General features: G+C 48.8%; 1 protein-coding gene across 3 annotated transcripts in view; it reads left to right on the top strand.

The window, feature by feature from the left end:
* The first annotated feature begins 2,272 nt into the window (after nt 1–2,272).
* TNFRSF13B (tumor necrosis factor receptor superfamily, member 13B) overlaps nt 2,273–18,152 on the top strand; it is a 22,186-nt gene continuing 6,306 nt past the window's right edge. For 2 of the 3 annotated variants that reach the window (XM_010842873.1, XM_010842875.1), the window contains exons 1-3: nt 2,273–2,502; nt 14,826–14,963; nt 17,287–17,532. In XM_010842873.1, the coding sequence (XP_010841175.1) occupies nt 2,442–2,502; nt 14,826–14,963; nt 17,287–17,532 (445 nt within the window). In that variant the 5' untranslated portion in view covers nt 2,273–2,441. The remainder of the gene's footprint in view (nt 2,503–14,825; nt 14,964–17,286; nt 17,533–18,152) is intronic. The other variant, XM_010842874.1, reaches the window with a different exon arrangement.

The following is an 18,152-nucleotide window of genomic DNA, read 5'->3' as shown; positions in this document are numbered from 1 at the left end:
CCCTGCTGGGGGGAGTCACTCAGGGGGGCAGTTCCTGGTGGGGGGAAGTCACACAGCAGGGCAGTTCCTGCTGAGGGTATAGTTCCTACTGAGGGGAAGTCACACAAGGGGCAGTTCCTGCTGGGGGTGTAGTTCCTACTGAGGGGAAGTCACACAAGGGGCAGTTCCTACTGGGGGGAATCACACAGGGGGCAGTTCCTGCTGTGGGGGGCAGTTCCTGCAGCGGGGAGTCACACAGGGGGCAGTTCCTGCTGATGGGGCAGTTCCTGCTCGGGGGGAGTCACACAGGGGGCAATTCCTGCTGGGGGGGTAGTTTCTGCTGGGGAGGAGTCACACAAGGGGCAGTTCCTCCTGGGGGGGTAGTTTCTGCTGGGGGAATCACACCAAGGGCAGTTCCTGCTGGGGGTTAGTTCCTACTGAGGGGAAGTCACACAAGGGGCAGTTCCTGCTGGGGGTGGAGTCACACAGGGGGCAGTTCCTGCTGGAGGGGCAGTTTCTGCTGGGGTGGAGTCACACAGGGGGCTAATCCCTGCTAGGGGGTGACAGTCTCTCCTGGGGGCAGAGTCACACAGTGGGGTAGTTCCTGCTGCAGGGGGCTGTGGCGGGGGAGGGGTCCCACGGGCTGCCGTCCTATATGAGCTTCATGTTCACTGTTTGGGCAGAAGGAAATGAGGCTCCCTGAGATTCCCAAAGGCCCCCAGCTTGTTCTGTCTGGTGTAATAAAATCTAACCTTGAGCAAAGAGGCTGGAAGAAAGAAGTGGCGATCCTATTTGTAGGTTCTCTGCCCAGGAGCAGACATGATTAGTCTGTGGTAGCATCAGAATGCTGGCTATTCTGGGTGAGGGGGGTGCTGCCTGTGAGGGGGAGGGAGGCCTTCTGGGGGCTGCAAATGTTTCAGGTCTGGATCTGGGGAGCATTCCCTGGGTTTGCCCCTCATAAGTAGTTGCTTGCCTGCCTGCTGAGAATACTGTGTTTTACTGCATGTAAATGACACCTCCAATTAAAGAAAAGAGAGTCAACAAAACCCACTGCTTGTAAACAGTGTTTGAACAAAAGCATTAACAAGCTGTGATCAGTAGTGATACTGGTGGTTGGGGACCTGAGACTTCAGCTCTCATTGCCCAGAACCAGGGTGGATCTTGTTTTTCATTTCATGCATAACTTTGCTGATGTTAGAACTCCAAAGGATGAGACCGTGTGTGGCCATAGAGACAGCAGTCGGTGCAATGGGTCTGTTCCTGGAGACACCATCTGCTCACTCCTGGGAGCCAGTTTCTCTGTGAGGTGGTGAGAGTCCCAGCCCTGGGGGTGTGCAAGTGGGTGAGGAGGCCTGCTTGTCTTTGTTTCACTGCAAGGTCTCTTACTGCAAGAATCATGCTGCAAACTACTTTTTTTTTATTCGACCATCAGTCTTAACAATCTCTCCACATCCCCGGGTACAGACTTGTCTCACTGTTCATGATGGCTGTGTTGTGTTCCAGGCTGTGCCTGTGAGCCTTGTGTGCTTGGCCATTGCTGCCTCATGGGTACTGGCACCGTTTCCACAACAACTGTGCTCTGCTGGGCATGCTCCGTGGGTGCCTGTGGCCCCTGGAGAAGAGCTCCTGGCTCATGGGTCAGGCGTAGGTTCTCCATGTTACCTGATGTGGACATCCACATCAGAGGTACCAACTGAGTTGCCATCCACACAGAGGTACCAACACACTCTCTCCCACGGGCCAGGGCTCATGCCTCCCCAGATTTCCTCCACTCTCCAGGTCAGCACATTTAAGACTTTGTCATCCGGGGGGATGAAAAGTGACGCTGACAGGGGCCGCAGTGCTCGTCCCAGACGTTGAGCCCTGAGAACCACCCTGAGGCCTGACGGTGCACTCAGCCCCTTCTCATCACCACCTGTGACCTGTGAACCAGGGGCTGCCTTTACACACACTTCACAGAAGGGGAAATGGAGGCACAGATAAGTTAAGTACTAAATTGCCACCAAGGCTTCCTGCTGGGATGTGGCTGAGCCAAGACCCCAGCCCAGTCTGTCCACCTCTAGTTCAGCCTCACGACTGCTCTGCTGGGAGTCAGGTCAGGGGTCGGGAAGCACAGAGAATCATAATTCACCTGGCCTGGGGGCAGTCAGGGATGACTTCCTGAAGGAGGTGGGCCTGAAGAAGGAAGAGGAGGAGATGACCGAGCAATGAAAGAGAACAAGGTTGCTGAGAAAGAGGGCTGGGCCACCTGCTGCAGCCTGGCATGTGCAGTGCACCCAGGGGCTCGGTAGAGAGCACTCAGGGCTCCTGGAGCGTCAGGCGAGTCCACCCCCTTGGCCTAGACAGACGGCGCAGGTGCGGCAGGAGGGAGCCGCTGATTTACATCCTATAGGTGGGGGGAAAACCCAGGAAGTGCAGCCGGGCACTAACCAAATCTGGGCTAAGAATAAACGTCCTGAGTAATGAGTGGCCTGGGCCGGAGAGGGCAAGGTGGCCGCGGCCTGGCAGGCCAGGAGGAGCCGAGTAAGTAGCCGGGAAGGCGGTGCGGGGAGGGGAGGGGCACGAGGGGGTTTGGCTGGGGGCTCCGTGTGGCCTTGGGGGTGCAGAGGGAATGGCACCTATGGAAGACGGATGAGCTCGGGGCCCCCTGGGGCTTCCTACACCCCTGCACTGGAGTGCCCAGAGACTGGGGGCCCAGGGTGGGGGCTGGCCTTGCTTTCCAGGGGAGCAGCCATGAGGCCGGAGGGTCAGCCACATGGGCAGGAAGTCCCTCTACTGCCCAGGACCCAGAGCCGGGTGGCCAGGACATTTTTTAAGACATTCTATTGACATAGAATTCTATTCTGTTGAAGTCGACACATGCAAAAGTAGGAGAGCTTAAGGAGCCTCCCACAGACATGGCCCAGCGTGTGCTTTCCAGGACCGCTGGGCCCTGCCGGGGCCTTCAAAGATCATCACAGTTTTGATCTGTAAATACCTCCGGATCTCTCTCTTAAAAACAAAACCCCAAAGGCCCTCATGCCAGGACGACTTCTGCAAAGAATGGTTCCTCAGTGTCACCGAGTGCCTGCGTTCACACTTCCTGGCTGTCTTGTGTCTTTTCCAGCTGGTTTGTTCAAGTCAGGACCCAGTCGCCATCCTTCTGGTTACATGTTATAATCTAGAACATTCCCATCATGCCTCATGTTTTCCCTTGCTGCTTTTCTTTAATTGAAGAAACCAGATCATTTATCCTGTAGAATTTTTATCAGGGGAGGTTTTGAAGCTTTGTTCAAAGGCCAAAGCAGAAGGCAGCACCCAGGTCCCTCGCTGTACAGGGCGAGGCTGTTCCATCCTCACATGCCAGGCTAGGAGCACAGCCCTTCTGTGAATCTCTTTGTGGGGAGCAGCCACATCCCAAGACGTGTCCCCAGCTACAGGCTCGAATATACGAGACTTCTGAGAGAGCTGGACCAGGCGGGGACCAGGGGTCGCTTCGACACAGGGTGGACCCCTCAGGTCCACAAGTCAGGAGCCTGCCAGACCTGGGCCTGGCACTGCCAGAGCCCGCAGGAGCAGCAGAGTCGGGCCTGGCTTCTGTAGTGCACTGACTCGCTGTGTTGCTAATTATGACTCCTTAGGAAAGCCTGTGTATTTGCCTGGGAAAAAAACATTTTAAATGATCTAACCCACCTGTTTGAGAAGTGGTAAAACCCCAAAGGACATTAAAGAAAGTAGAGATATTCTACAAGAGTAAGGGGTGGGACTTCCCAGGTGGTCCGGTGGTTAAGTCTTCCCCTTCCAATGCGGGGGATCGGGTTTGATGCCTGGCCGGGGGTTAAGATTCTCACCCTGGAGGAGCCCCTTCACCTCTCTGGGCTCCTCTCCCTCGGTTGTAAAACAAAGGTCTGCCTCTGCCCTACCAGATATCCCTGAGAAAACGCAGCCGGGCCCTGAACCCGCCAGAGCCCCATCTGAAGGGCCATAGGCGAAGGCTCTGAGAAGGACTGCAGTTGGAAACAACAAAACTAAACTCTGACTTTTCTTAGCCCAGCATTTTTCAAACTAACTTGACCACAGGGGCCTTTCTCCGTCCAATGCCTACAAGGCCAGGCGAGTGAGGGAGACGGCAGACGGCTGAGGCGCAGGGGAGCCCAGGCCTGCAAGAGCCCTCCCTCTTTCCCTATCCCGCTGGCCAGGGTCAATCTCGGGTGTCTCCTGCCCTTCTTTGGGGCTGAGGATGGTTCTGGAACCTTACGTAGGTCCCGGGGGTGGAGGAGGGGTGGGCAGGGACAACGCCCTTTGGTCAGCCGGGCGGCTGTCATCTGGCCCAGTGGCTCAGTGCCTCTCGACCGTGAGTGGGTCTAGGTGGCTCCCATCTACCTCTGTCCACCAGCCATCACCTCCCAGAGGGCTGGGGGGTGGCTGGTGTCCCCTCCCTTCTCCCCAAACGAAGGAAGGACCATCAGGAGTCTGCCTTCAATTCTGGTTGGCCCTTTGGCTTTTTTTTTTTAACTAATGTATTATTGATTTACAATGTTTGTGTTAATTAGTGCTGTATAGCAAAACGACCGTGGATATTACAGGATACTGAATATAGTTCCCTGTGCTATAGAGTAGGATCTTGTTGTTTATCTATTTTATACACAGCAGTGTGTATCTTGAGTTTTTTGCTGTCTCATTAGTTGTATCTGAAGTAGCGTTTTGGAGAAGGAAATGGAAACCCACTCCAGTGTTCTTGCCTGGAGAATCCCAGGGACGGGGAGCCTGGTGGGCTGCCGTCTATGGGGTCGCACAGAGTCGAACACGACTGAGGTGACTTAGCAGCAGCAGCAGCAGTGTGTATCTGCTAACCCCAAACCCCTAATTTAGGTCCTTTGCTTCATGAATAGATGCCAGTCCCAGGTTGGGAGCCCAGAAAGTATAAAAGGTACAGAACACAGCCTTCCTCTCCTTCAGGTCCTCCATCTGCCCAGTTTTCCTGTCTCTTCTGCAATATATACCTTTGTTAAGAGAATTTACATGACATAAAGTTCACCAGTTTAAAATCTACAACTCAGTGTTTTCAGTATATTTACAGAGTTGTGCAGCATCTCTGCAATCTAATTTTAGCGCATTTTCATCGCGCCTGAGTCCTCCCCACCCCCAGCCCCAGGCTGCCACTGTCTCTAGATTCGCCTATTTTGGACATTTTCTAAAAATGGAATGTGCTCTTTGATGACTGGCTTCTTCCACAAGCACAATGACTTTGAGGTTCATCCATGTGGCAGGGTGTCAGTACTTCACACCTTTTCATGGCCAAGTCACATCCCGTTGTATGGATGGAGCGCATCTCTTATGGCTCCTGGTGGCACTAGTGGTAAAGAATCTGCCTGCAACGCAGGAGATGCAATGGACACAGGGTCGATCCCTGGGTCAGGAAGATCCCCTGGAGGAGGAATGGCAACCCACGTCAGTATTCTTGCCTGGAAAACTCCATGGACAGAGGAGCCCCGTGGGCTACAGTCCATGGGGTCGTAAGTGTCTGACATGACAGAGCACACACTCCTACATTACTATGGACGTTCTGTGTTTAACATTCTGAGGAACTGCCAGACTGTCTTCCAAAGTGGCTGTACTGTTTTCCAGATCCTGATGAACACACAAGGGTTCCATTCTTCCCTACCTTCCCTAACACTTGTCCGTGCATTCATTTCTGCCGTCCCCGCGGGTGGCTCAGTTCGGTTTTGATTGTTTCCCTGACGACAAATGCTGTTCAGCATCTTCCCACGTGCTTATTAGCCATTCACACAGCTTTTTGGAAAAGTCTCGTTAACTCCCAAACCCATTTTCAAACTGGGTTATTTGTCTTTTCATTATTCAGTTGCAAAAGTTTTTGCCTATAATCTGGATACAAATCCCTTATCAGATACTCAATTTGCAAATATTTCCTCCAAGTCCATGAACTATTTTTTATTTTCTTGATGGTGTTCTGTGAAACACAAAAGTTTAAAATTTTTATTAAGCCCTATCTCTCAATCTTCTCTTTAATCATTTGTGCATCTGGTCTCACTGCCTAGCCCTAAAGCATGAAGACTTACTCCTGTTTTCTTCTAAAAGTTGTCTAGTTACATTTAGGTCTATGAGCCACTGTGAGTTACTTTCTGCTGTGAGCCAGAGGTCCACATTCACTCTTATGAAAGTGGCTATCCAGCTGTCTCAGCACTGTTGAAAACTATACTTTTTCCTGTTGAATCTTCTTGGTACCCTTGTTGAAAACCAACTGACTGTAAATGCTAGGCTTTAGTTTTGGACTCTAAATTCTATTTAATTGACCCACGTCTGTCCTTATGCCAGCACCACATCGTGTGAGTTTGTAGTACATTTTGAAATTGGGAAGTGTGAGTCCTCCCAATTTGCTCTCTTTGAAGAGTGTTTCAGCTCTTCTGAGTCTCCTGCATTTCCATATGATTTTAGGGGATCAGCTTGTCATGTTTTGCAGAAAAGCTATCTGGGAATTCGATTGGGATTGCATTGAATCTGTAGAATAATTTCAAGAATATTGCTATCTTACCACTATTAAGTCTTTCCATCTATGAATGTGGGATATCTTTCCATTTATCTAGGTCTTCAGGAATGTTTTGTAGTTTTTCAATGTACAAATTTTGTACTTCTTTCATTCAATGTATTCTTAAGTATTTTATTTAAAACACTGTTTTTGGTTTTCTATGTTTCCTTACAGTGTTTCTTTATGTATGTACCCGTAAGTGTAGATTAGAACTTTCTCCCTTTTTGCAAAAAGAAAGAGAAGAAGGGACTCTATAAGCCATGCTGTTATGGAACTTGGTTTTTGTTTGTTTTTCCGCTTAATATATCTTAGAATTCTTTCCAGAGCAATAGAGGGAGAGCGTCCTCACTCCTCTTCTTCAGCAGCATCACAATCAGTGTATCAGTGGACGCACAGTGCAGGAACGAGGACTGCTTCCCACTCCACCCGTCCTCCCTGAGGATGGCTCTGTGAGCACTTGCTCAGGACCTGCTTGGGCCCGGTACTATGGATGCCCACTAGAGTGGGCTCAGAGACAGATGAGAAGGTGTAAGGAGGCAGATGGCCACACCCCCAAATATCCAATTCAAAATAAGAAACATCAGCAGGTTGAGACATCCCTGGTGGTCCAGTGGCTAAGACTCTGCACTCCCAGTGCAGGGGGCCCAGGCTCCATCCCTCCTTAGGGAACTTGATCCCACACTCCACAACTAACAGTCTGCAGATTCCGAGTGCCACAATGACCGGGCGCAGCCAAATAAATAAATATTAAAAAGAAAGAAATGCCACCAGGTAGAGGGTGCTCAGACTACATGGCCATCCAGGAAGGCATACCTGAGACATCTCAGAGGCCTCAGGCGACATGGCAGCTGCAGGGACAAATGTCTTTGGGAAATTACAGTGTTTCTGCCACAAGTTGAGGTTCTGGGGGCAGTTCTCAGGTCTGGAGCACGAGTTTGGTGATTATGAAATGATTGTAATTAATCCATTATGTTTTTAAAGCACTTTATCCAAATAATAACTACTACCTGGCAGCTGTGTCTTGGGTCAACTCTATGCATGTCACATGCATGTCCTTAAGGAAACCTCCTCTGCAAAGGAGCGCACACAGTCCAATTTACAGAGTACGAGAACCAGGGCGGTGCTGACCAGCTTTCCCAGGCTGACTGTGGTGACTCAGCTGCATTGCCCCCAAGCCCCCACACACATTCTGTCGCTGAAACGCGGCGAATCAGGTTTCAGAATGAGCCAACAGGAGGCCAAAACTAACAACAGGAGGAACAGGGAGGAACAGTCATCCTCACCTTTCTCTCTTCCTTCTTATCCTTCCCCTCTCCTCTTCCTCCTTCTTCCTGATTCATAAAAGAGAGACTATAAACACTGTCATTCTCCCACGTGTCGCCCCAAATGATGAAACTGCTCAAATTCTCTCGGACCCCCCAGCCCACCAGATGCTCAGGGATAGACCGCCCACTTTGCTGCCAGCTAAGCCATTTGCCCCAGATGCAAAACCCTCTGCAGTTTTTCTCCCTCCTTCCTTCCTGTCACTTAAGTCCTGTCGTTGCCCTGTTTACAACAGTGGTCAAAGGGTGTCCCCGGTCACGGGTGAGTGACTGTTCTACAGTAGACACAATTCAAAGTCTGAGTTATTCCCTGACTGGTGTTCAATCGTTATGATGATGTAAACTGTGTTCATAGCTAAGCCATGTGCAGCTCACCCCAGTAACTCACCCCCAGATCCGTGGTAGATCCAGCCTCTCAACTGGGCAACCAGACTCCCTTATCTGCAGTTGCGTTTCCACTGGAGATGTTCCTCCCGCTTCCCACCTATTTTAGCTGAGCTACAGCTCCCGCTCGGCCTCCTGCCAAGTCCCAGGACGTTCTCCACCACCACTCTCTGAATTTCTACCTGCACCTCTTGGCTGCAATGGACCTGCTTTCCCCTCTCATCCATTTGTTGAAAATCAATTGACTGTACGCAGACGGAGAGCTTACTTCCAGGTTCTGTTCTATTCACTGGGGTTCCCAGCTGGCACTAGTGGTAAAGAACCCGTCTACCAATGCAGGAGACATAAGATGGGTTCGATCCCTGGGTTGGGAAGATTCCCTGGAGGAGGACATGGCAACCCACTCCAGTATTCTTGCCTGGACAAACCTATGGACAGCGGAGAATGTCAGGCTACAGTTCATGGAGTTGCAAAGAGTCGGACATGACTGAAGCAACTTAGCATGCGTGCATGCATTCTATTCACAGGTCTGACCATCTGTCTTTATTTCATCAACACAGTGCTTAGTTTAGCTTTGTAGTAAGTCTTGAAATCAGGACGTATGAGTCCTCCAACTTTGTTCTTCTTCAAGGTGTTTTTTAAATTTTTTTTCTCTTTTTTGTATTGTGTTGGTTTTGCCATACATTGACATGAATCCGCCACGGGTGTACATATTGAAACATGTATATTATCATATGTGAAATGAATCGCCAGTCCAGGTTCAATGCATGAGATAGGGTGCTCGGGGCTGGTACACTGGGATGACCCAGAGGGATGGAATGGGGAGGGAGGTGGGAGGGGGGTTCAGGATGGGGAACACATGTACACCCGTGGCGGAGTCAAAGTGGTTTTGACTTCAGGGTCAAATGCAATTTTTAGGAGGAGAGTTTTTTAATTTGTGTGAAAAAGTCATTGGGATTTTCTTAGAGATTATATTGCATCTGTGATCACTTTGGGTGGTACTGACATTTTAACATTAACTCTTCTAACCCATGAACATGGGATGTCTTTTTTTGGATCGTCTCTAATTTCAGCAGTGTTTTCGGGTTCTCAGGGTATACTTCTTTTGTCACCTTGGTTAAATTCACTCCTAAGTATTTTTTACTTGTTTATTTATATATGTATTTGGCTGTGCCAGGTCTTAGTTGCAGCATCTGGGATCTAGTTCCCTGACCAAGGATCAAACCTGGGTCCCCTGCATTGGGAGCACGGAGTCTTAGCCACTGGACCACTAGGGAAGTCCTTCCTACTTCTAAGTATTTAACTCATTCTTATGCCTCTGTATATAGATTTGTTTTCTTAATTTCCTTTTAGGATCATTCACTGCAAATATATGTATATGCAACTGATTTTTGTGTGTTGATTTTGTATTTGCAACCTTGCTGAGCTTTCATCTTTAACAGTTTTCAGTGTTTGAAATTATTAGAGATTTTATATATAAGATCATGTCATCTATGAACAGATAATTTTACTTTCTCCTCTCCAATTTGAATACATTTATTTCTTTTTCTTGCCTAATTGCTCTAGCTGAAACTTCCAGTACTATGTTGAATTGATGTAATAAGAGTCGGCATTCTTATTTTGTTAACAGTCATAGGAGAGAAGCTTTCAATCTTTCATCATTGAGTGTGATGTCAACTATGGGTTTGTCATATATGGCTGTTATCATGTAGAGGAGGTTCTCATCTATTCACACTCTAATGAATGCTTTCATCATGAAAAGGTGCTGAATTTTGTTAAATGGTTTTTCTGCATCGAGATGTCCCTGTAGTTTTTTCCTTCATTCTTGTAATGTAGTAATATACATCAATTGATTTTCATATTTGAACATAGCACTGCATTCTGGGAAGGAATGAATCCTACTTGTTAATAATGTATAATTTTTTTAACATGCTGTTGGATTTGACTGGCTAATATTTTGTTGAGAATTTTTACATCTATATTCATAAGGCATATTGGTCTGTAATTTTCTTTTCTGACAATGTCTTTATTAGACTTTGTCATCAGTATAATGCTGGCCTATTCACTGGTCACTCATTCTCGGGAAGTGCTCTCTCTTCAACTTTTTTGCAACAGTATGGGAAGGATTAGTTTTAACTCTTCTTTAAACGTTTGGTAGAATTCTCCAGCGAAGCCGTTGAGTCCTGGGCTTTTTGCCGGAAGGTTTCTGATCACTGATTCACCCTGCTTACTTGTTATAGGTCTATTCAGATCTATACATCTATACATTCAGATCTAAACATGCATGTTTCTAGGAATTGTCTACTTATTTAGATTATCCAATCGGTTGGTGCACAACAGTTAATGGTACTCTCTTAAAATCTAGAAAATGTATACCAATGTCCCACTTTCATTTCTGATTTTGGTAATTTGGGTTTCCTCTATTTCTTTCTTAGTCAATCCAGCTAAGGTTTCCTTAAATGTCTGACTCCTCGAATAAGGGAGGAGGAGTTAGTTTCTTTGCTGTTGTTTTCATAGTTCACAATTCTCTCCTTGTCTTTGGATCTCCACGATTTCATTACAGTGTGTCTAAATGGGTCTCTAAGTTTATCCTGTTTGGAGTCCACTGAGATTCTCAAACATATATATACGTGTCTTTGCTAAGTTTTGGGAAGTCTCAAGCCATTATTTCTTCCCTCTGGGGTTTGGAATTCCAAATGATTCCATACAGTGGTGTATTTGATGGACCCCACTGGCGACCCACTCCAGTACTCTTGCCTGGAAACTCCCATGGACAGAGGAGCCTGGTAGGCTGCAGTCCATGGGGTCACTAAGAGTCGGACACGACTGAGCGACTTCCCTTTCACTTTCCACTTTCATGCATTGGAGAAAGACATGGCAACCCACTCCAGTGTTCTTGCCTGGAGAATCCCAGGGTCGGAGAAGGCTGGTGGGCTGCCGTCTATGGGGTCGCACAGAGTCAGACACGACCGAAGTGACTTAGCAGCAGTATCATGAGTCCCTCAGGTTCTGTTTACTTTTCATCATTCTTTGTTTCTGCTTCTCATTCTAAATAGTTCAATAGTCTTATCTTTAGGCTCACTGATCCTTTCTTTTGGCTACTGATCTGCTACTGAACCTCTCTGGGGAGTCTTTACATTTCAGGTATTGGACTTCCCAATTCCAGAATTCATTTCCATCTTTTAATGGAATGTTGAGAATGGTTTGGGGTTCACAGGAAAGTTGAGTGGAAATTACAGAGAAGTCCCATATACTCCTTACCCCAACACAAGCACAGCCTCCCTCACTACCAGCATCCTGCACTAAAGTGGCACATCGCTACATTAACACATCATTTTCACCCAGACTCCACAGTTTACATCAGAGTTCACTCTCGGTGCTGCTGACAAACGTATAAGGAAGGACTTGCACCCACCATGACAGTATCACCCAGAAGAGTCTCACGGCTCTGTATAGACCCTCTGCTCCAACTTTCTCCCTCCCTCAACCCCTGACAACCACTGATTTGTCTTCTGTTTCCAGGATGTAACACGGCTGAATCACAGTGTGTAGACTTTTTAGCTTGGCTTTTCTCACTTAGTCATATTCATTTAAGGTTCCTCCATGTCTTTTCATAGCTTGAGAGCTCACTTCTTACTAGTGCTGAATAAATTCCATTGTTTGGATGAGCCACAGTTTATCTATCAGGTCATCTACTGAAGGGTATTTTGGTTCCTTTTTTACAATTGCTCTGTTTATTCATATCCTCATTTTGTTCATACATCCTTTTGCTGATTTCCTTAAGTTTTCTGTCCATGGTTTCCTTTAGCTCATGGAACACATTTAAGACAGTAGATCTAAGATCTTTGAATAGTATTTACAATGTCTAGGTTTCCCCAGGGATGGTTTCTGTCAAATTCTTTTTTTTTCTCTCCTCTGTGAATGTGCCATATTTTCCGGTTTCTTTGCATGTTCTGTACTTTTTTGGAGAACTGAATATTTTGAGCATTATGTTGTGGTAACTCTGGAAATTTAATTCCCTCATTCCTCAGGGATTGCTGATTTTGCTGTTGTTGTTGAGAGCTGGAGTCTGTGACTTTTCCAAACTATTTTTGTAAAGTATGTATTCCTTGTGTGTGGTCACCAAAGTTTCTGTTCATCTCTGCAGTCAGCCAGTGACCCGACAAAGATTTTCCCCAAGTCTCTGTTGCTTCTGAATTTCATGATGATGGGTATCGGTTTGAGAGAACTTATTGTGCAGGAGACCTGATTGGTTCTTTGAATCTGGAGGCTAATGTCTTTCAAACATGTCTCTGAAACTGCCATTGGTCAACATTTATATCTCCTGAAATAATTCCATATTTTCATATCTTTTCTCTATTTTCTGGGATGTTTCTTTAATTACATCTTATAACCCTTCTATAGATGTTTTGATTCTAGCTATTATATTTTTAAACTTCTAGTCATTCTTATTTGTTCTATGCATATTATTCTTTAAAAGTAGCACATTATTGAGAACTCCTTGGCATCCGTAGTTAGGAGTCCGTGTTTTCACTCCCAAGGGCCTGGGTTTGATTCCTGGTTGGGGAACTAAGATCCTAACTAAAATAAAAGTAGCACATTATCTTTTTCATGGATGCATAAGTTCTCTTTCTGAGGATGTCTGCTGATTGTCTCTTAGTTTTCCTCTGTTCCCTGCATTGTCTCTATTGGCTTGGGGTGGGTTTCCTGTGCTTGCTTTGTCCCAGGGTCAGTTTTTCCAGAGCCAAGTCTGCTGGTTTTCTGCCACTTGCAGAATGGGGAAGGATGCATTTTTACAGGCCTAGCCATGACACTTCTGAGGTATGGGCTAGGGGAACAGTGGACCTCAAAGCTACCCTCAGTTGTGTCTGAGGTGACCCCCAACCTCCTGCTTGGGTGGGTGAGGGGCCATCACCTGCCTGGGGTCAAGCCCTCTTTGTGTAAATTTCCCCCAACCCTATTCCATGGTTCTGCACTCCATCCCGGCTGTCAGAGGCACCAGAGCCTCCAGCTCTAGGAGCGTCCTAAGGTTCGGTGACCCAGTTCTGCTTCTTCCCCTGTGAACTTCAAAAGAGAGAGACATCACCTGAAGCCAGTCACCCCAGGCCACCTGCTTTCCGTCTTCCAAGATGTTGCTGTCATTTATCCCCTGCTGCAGCTACTTCTTCATTCTACTCTTGAGGATGACTGTATTTTAAAAAAATTATTTATTTATTCTTTTATTTGGCTGTGCTGGGTCTTCGTTGCTGTATAGGCTTTTCTCTAGTTGCGCTGAGCAGGGGCTACTTCCTAGTTGTGGTGCTTGGGATTCTCATCGTGGAGAATGAGCTCGAGTGGAGCACAGGCTCAAAGACACTCGGGCTTCGGCAGTTGTGGCTCCCGGACTCTACAGCGCAGGCTCAATAGTTGTGGTGCACCGGCTTAGCTACTCCGCAGCATGTAGGACCCTCCTGGATCAGGGATCGAACCTCTGTTGCGTTGGCAAGTGGATTCTTTACCAGAGTAACCAGGGAAGACCCCGAGGACAACTCTCTTTCCCTGTCCTTTCAGTTTGGTTTCAGGAGGGAAGGAAGATAAGCCCCCGTGCTTAAGCTGCCAAGTCAAGTGGGAGCCATTGGTCTTTTCTTGGTGGTTTTTCATTAAAGAATAAGCAAAAACCTCACGATATGTTTAAGAGAAGTTGTTGCGGATGCAAATGCCATGAAATCAGACAGAAATTTAGAAAAGACTCAGCAACACAGGACCAGCTGGGATAAGTCCCAGGCGCCTTGTGGAGCCAAAGAACCATACACAGAAGTTCAAGACTGGGCGGTGCCAGCATCCTGCGGGCCTGTAGTTCTCAAGCTCAGACCAGGAGTCACCACTGGGAGCAGGTGTTGGGTGGGGGGCCCACGAGAGTCACCAGGGGGCAAGAAACATTCACCACCTTGACACGGTGGCTGTGGCATAGGTGTGCACACATGGATAGGTTTGTCAGGCTGTGCTTTTGAGATGTGTCACCGTGTGTCTCAGCAGAAGGGACACAAAAGGACATTTATTGAGTGCCTGCTGTTTGCTAGGCACTGGCTCGGTCTGCTTTTCTTTCTAATTCATTCATTTAATGAGCACCTAGTGATGTCCGAGGCACCACTGAGATCCTGGGGACCCAGCAGCAAACAAGTAGCGCCTGTGCCTGCCAGGCACTGCTGGTTACCCGGAAGACATCAGGGAGGTGAGGTCAGTGACGGGAGTACATGCAGAGGTGGGGCGAGGACAGGGTGTCAGAAAGGCTTCCCCGTGGGAACGAAGTTGAAACAGATCCGACGGGTCAGGAGGAAGTGAGCAGCCGCGGAGCAGGAAGAGCATCGTACGCAGAGGGACCAGTGCACGCAAGGACCCCGTGAAGGCGCGCGCCCGCAAGGGCAGAGAACAGGGCCGAGCAGGGCGCACTGTCTCGGGAGGGGCCTCCGAACCAGCGAGTCCTGGCTGGGAAACCGAGGCTCAGTGTGGCGAGTCCCGGCTGCCCAGCGAGCGTTGCTGGGGAGGAGGCCAGCTTTGTCTGTTCCCCTCCACTCACAGAGTGGGAGGCCGCCTGGGCTCCGGCCTCCAGCTGCCCTCACGCTTCCGCCTCTCAGCCCCACAGGGCCCGCGGCGGGGGGGGGCCATGGAGCCCTGCCCCGAAGAGCAGTACTGGGACTCGCTGCTGAACACCTGCGTCTCCTGCAAACCCATCTGCAGCAGCCAGATTCCGCGCACCTGTGCGGCCTTCTGCAGTGAGTTCTGGGGCCCAGGCCCTCGCTGCAGGCGAGCAGCCTCTACTCCTCACACATGGGGCCTGAGGGGGGTGGAGGAGGACAGACAGTGTGGGACCCTCTGCCTCTCGACCCTCCTGCCAGCTTGCAGCTTCCCCGGGGTGCCCTGTTCCTTCCTGCCTCAGGGCCTTTGCACAGGGATATTTAACCAGGGCTCCCTCCTGCCTGACCTTGAGGTCTCAGCACCAAGTCAGAGCTCTTCTCTGACTGCCGGATGGAGAGTGGGCCCTCCTTCTACGTTCTCTGCTTGCACTTCTTTCTGAGTCTTTTTACTATAGAAGTTATCAAACTGAGAGAGAACAGCGTGACAAACCCGTCTACCCATCAGCAGCTTTAGAAATACTGCTTTTTCGGTCCCCAATCATTGTTTTAACTTGTGTATTTTAAAGTAAATCCAAGAACTTTATCGTTTTACCTGTGAATAGTGGATCATGAATCCTTAATACATAAGCCTTCAAAATACAAACTCAACATTTTATCACTCCCAGAAGTAATTCTTTAACATCGTCTACACTCATGCCATATTCTGATTGTCTTGACAAATGTATTTTGCTTGCCTGATGGAACTCATCATGACTTGTATCATGTTCTTTCCTGTGGGTTTGTTTTACGTGTGTCTCAAGCACTAGACTGTGGGCTCAATTCCTTTCTTAAGCCTAGCACAGTGCCTGACACACAGGGCTTCATAAAATACTGGCAGAGTAGGGATCAGAGAGGCTAAGTGACTTGCCCAAGAACACACAGCGTAATAGTGGAAGAGATACGATTTGAAAAATGACTCTCTGACACCAACACCATGACTCTGGGCCACTATCCTTTAGTGAGGTGGTGATTCATTATGTCGACCGACAAACCGTGGAAAGAGGAATGGAAATGACTACATTTCATGGTTAAAAGATGAACCATAAAGCACCGTGGCTGATGGGCTGAGGAGCGTGGAGGTTTCCTTGCAGGACGCACCACCTGAGATTGATCACTGAAGGCTGAGGATGTGGAGGCCGGATGAGGGGCAAGGGCGCCCCCTGAGAAGGGACCAGTGTGGACAAAGGCACGAGACCCGGAAAACACAGCAGAAACGCTGAGGCCCAGTGGGGAGTCTGTGAGGTCTGGCAGTGAGGGCGGTAGCCTGCGGAGCTGTCACCTACAGGCATATGGGGGACCCGAGGAGGCTAGGAGGTCATGGCAACCCTGAGACAAGGCCACCACTAGGCTAACTCCCCCTGTGCTGGGGTTGGGGGGCCAGGGCCAGGGCAGGGCAAGGGGAGGTCCCAGATCTATGCCTCCCTGGTCTTGTTCTCTACTTTGAAAAGGACACAAGGGCTGGCATGTCTGCATTGCAAAGAGGCGTGGTGAATATTCTACTTAAACCTTTAGCATTATTCCCTATGTGTCAGGGACTTCAGATCCTCATAGCAACTGTAAGAAATGACCATATTATATTGTGATTATCCCTCTCCTGGAAAACAGGAGACTGAGTCACAGAGAGGCCCAGGTGCCACGTGAAGTGGGGATGAGGGTGCCCCAAGCCTGAGTAGCTTCAAGGTCTGGCTTCTGGTACTGCCTGCAAACTTGCCTCCAGGTCACAGTTCCATAGGAACAGAATCCTCCTTAGAGACAAAGGAGACCCGCCCTGCAAAAAGGCAGGTCTGTAATGCACTCAGCACTGCTCTCTGAGCAAGTGTGGATGGCCTTCGTTTTGCTTCGCTTCTGCCCCTGGTAGTGATACATGTTTGAGCTCCTGTGACTCTCATTTATTATTAGGACAGGAAGAACACTGTCGTTCAAGCTTTCCCACCTCCTGTCCAGGCCCCTCCCCAACTCACCAAAGGGTATGCTGGCTTCCTTCTCCATTCCTTGTATTTATAAGAGATATGCTTCTCCTTTATGAGATTTGAAAAATCCAACCAAGAACTCCTGTGACAATGTAATAACTTAGATATCAATGGTAAAATATAACTAGAAAATCCTTATATGGTTAGTACTAGGAAATGTACTTTCAAATAATATGTAGAGCAAAGAACAAATACTAGTGAAAAATAAGAACATTTTAAACTAGATATAGAAAAAAATACTACACATCAAAACACATGCAGTGCAGTTTAACAGTACACAGTGGACAAGGTACCATCTAGTGTTTGCATCATGGAAAAGGACTGGGATTACTCTGGAATTGCTTTTGGGGAACTGGACTAGGATTTTTTTCACTGGGATGCCCTTTGAGGCCAGACCGGCAGGTCCTGTGTGTGTCCGTCCCCCAGTAACATCACTGATCTCTGTCTCCCAGAGTCACTCAGTTGCCGCCAAGAGCAAGGCAGGTATTATGACCTGCTCCTGAGGGACTGCGTCAGCTGTGCCTCCATCTGCGGACGTCACCCCAAGCAGTGCACACACTACTGTGAGAAGACGCTGAGGAGCCAAGTGAGCCTCCTACCAGAGGTCAGGAGACAGCGGGCCGGAGAGGCCCCGACCCGAGCAGACACCCTGGGGAGGCACCAGGTGCCAGAGCACAGAGGCTTGGATGCGGGTCCAGGTAAGCTACCTGCTGTGTTTGGCCTGCGCTTTGTTCACAGTCCAAGTGGGTGGAAGGCAGGCACCAGGCCTCAATAAGGAGGGGCTGCGAAGCAGGAGTCCAGTCCATGCAAATAACCAGAAGCCAGACTGTGGGGTGGTCATCACAGGAAGAAAAACTAGGCAAAGTTTACAGAAGGCTGTGGGCAAGAAGAAAGAAGCAGAAGAAAAAAAGACCAGACAGTTGGGAGTCTCCTGACAACCCTGAATGAGCTCTCAGAACACAGGGCCACGAGTGACCAACACAGCCAACTTGTGAGCAAGATCCCCAGTCCCATTCAGAGAAACGGAGACTCATCAGGGCCTACAGCCCATGTCTGCCCTACACCGTGTCCCTCTGGAGGTCTGGGACTTACATGTGTCCCACTGTGTCCCAACACATGTGTGTGCAGGTGAGGCCAGAGCTGGGCTGCAAGGACTGTAAACAGAAGGTGCCGAGTCCAGGCCCTGGGTCCTGAGGGGGGGGTGGGGTGGGGCGTGGAGGATGGTCCCACAGCGGAGCTGACCTCTTTCCATCCCCTCCTGCTCCCCACATCCTGCCCCCCAACTCACTTCGCACCCTGCCAACCCCCACCTCGGCCC

Source organism: Bison bison, unplaced genomic scaffold, assembly GCF_000754665.1.
Source record: "Bison bison bison isolate TAMUID 2011002044 unplaced genomic scaffold, Bison_UMD1.0 scf7180017864180, whole genome shotgun sequence".
Classification (NCBI taxonomy): domain Eukaryota; kingdom Metazoa; phylum Chordata; class Mammalia; order Artiodactyla; family Bovidae; genus Bison; species Bison bison.
This window is presented reverse-complemented; position numbering and strand designations above follow the sequence as displayed.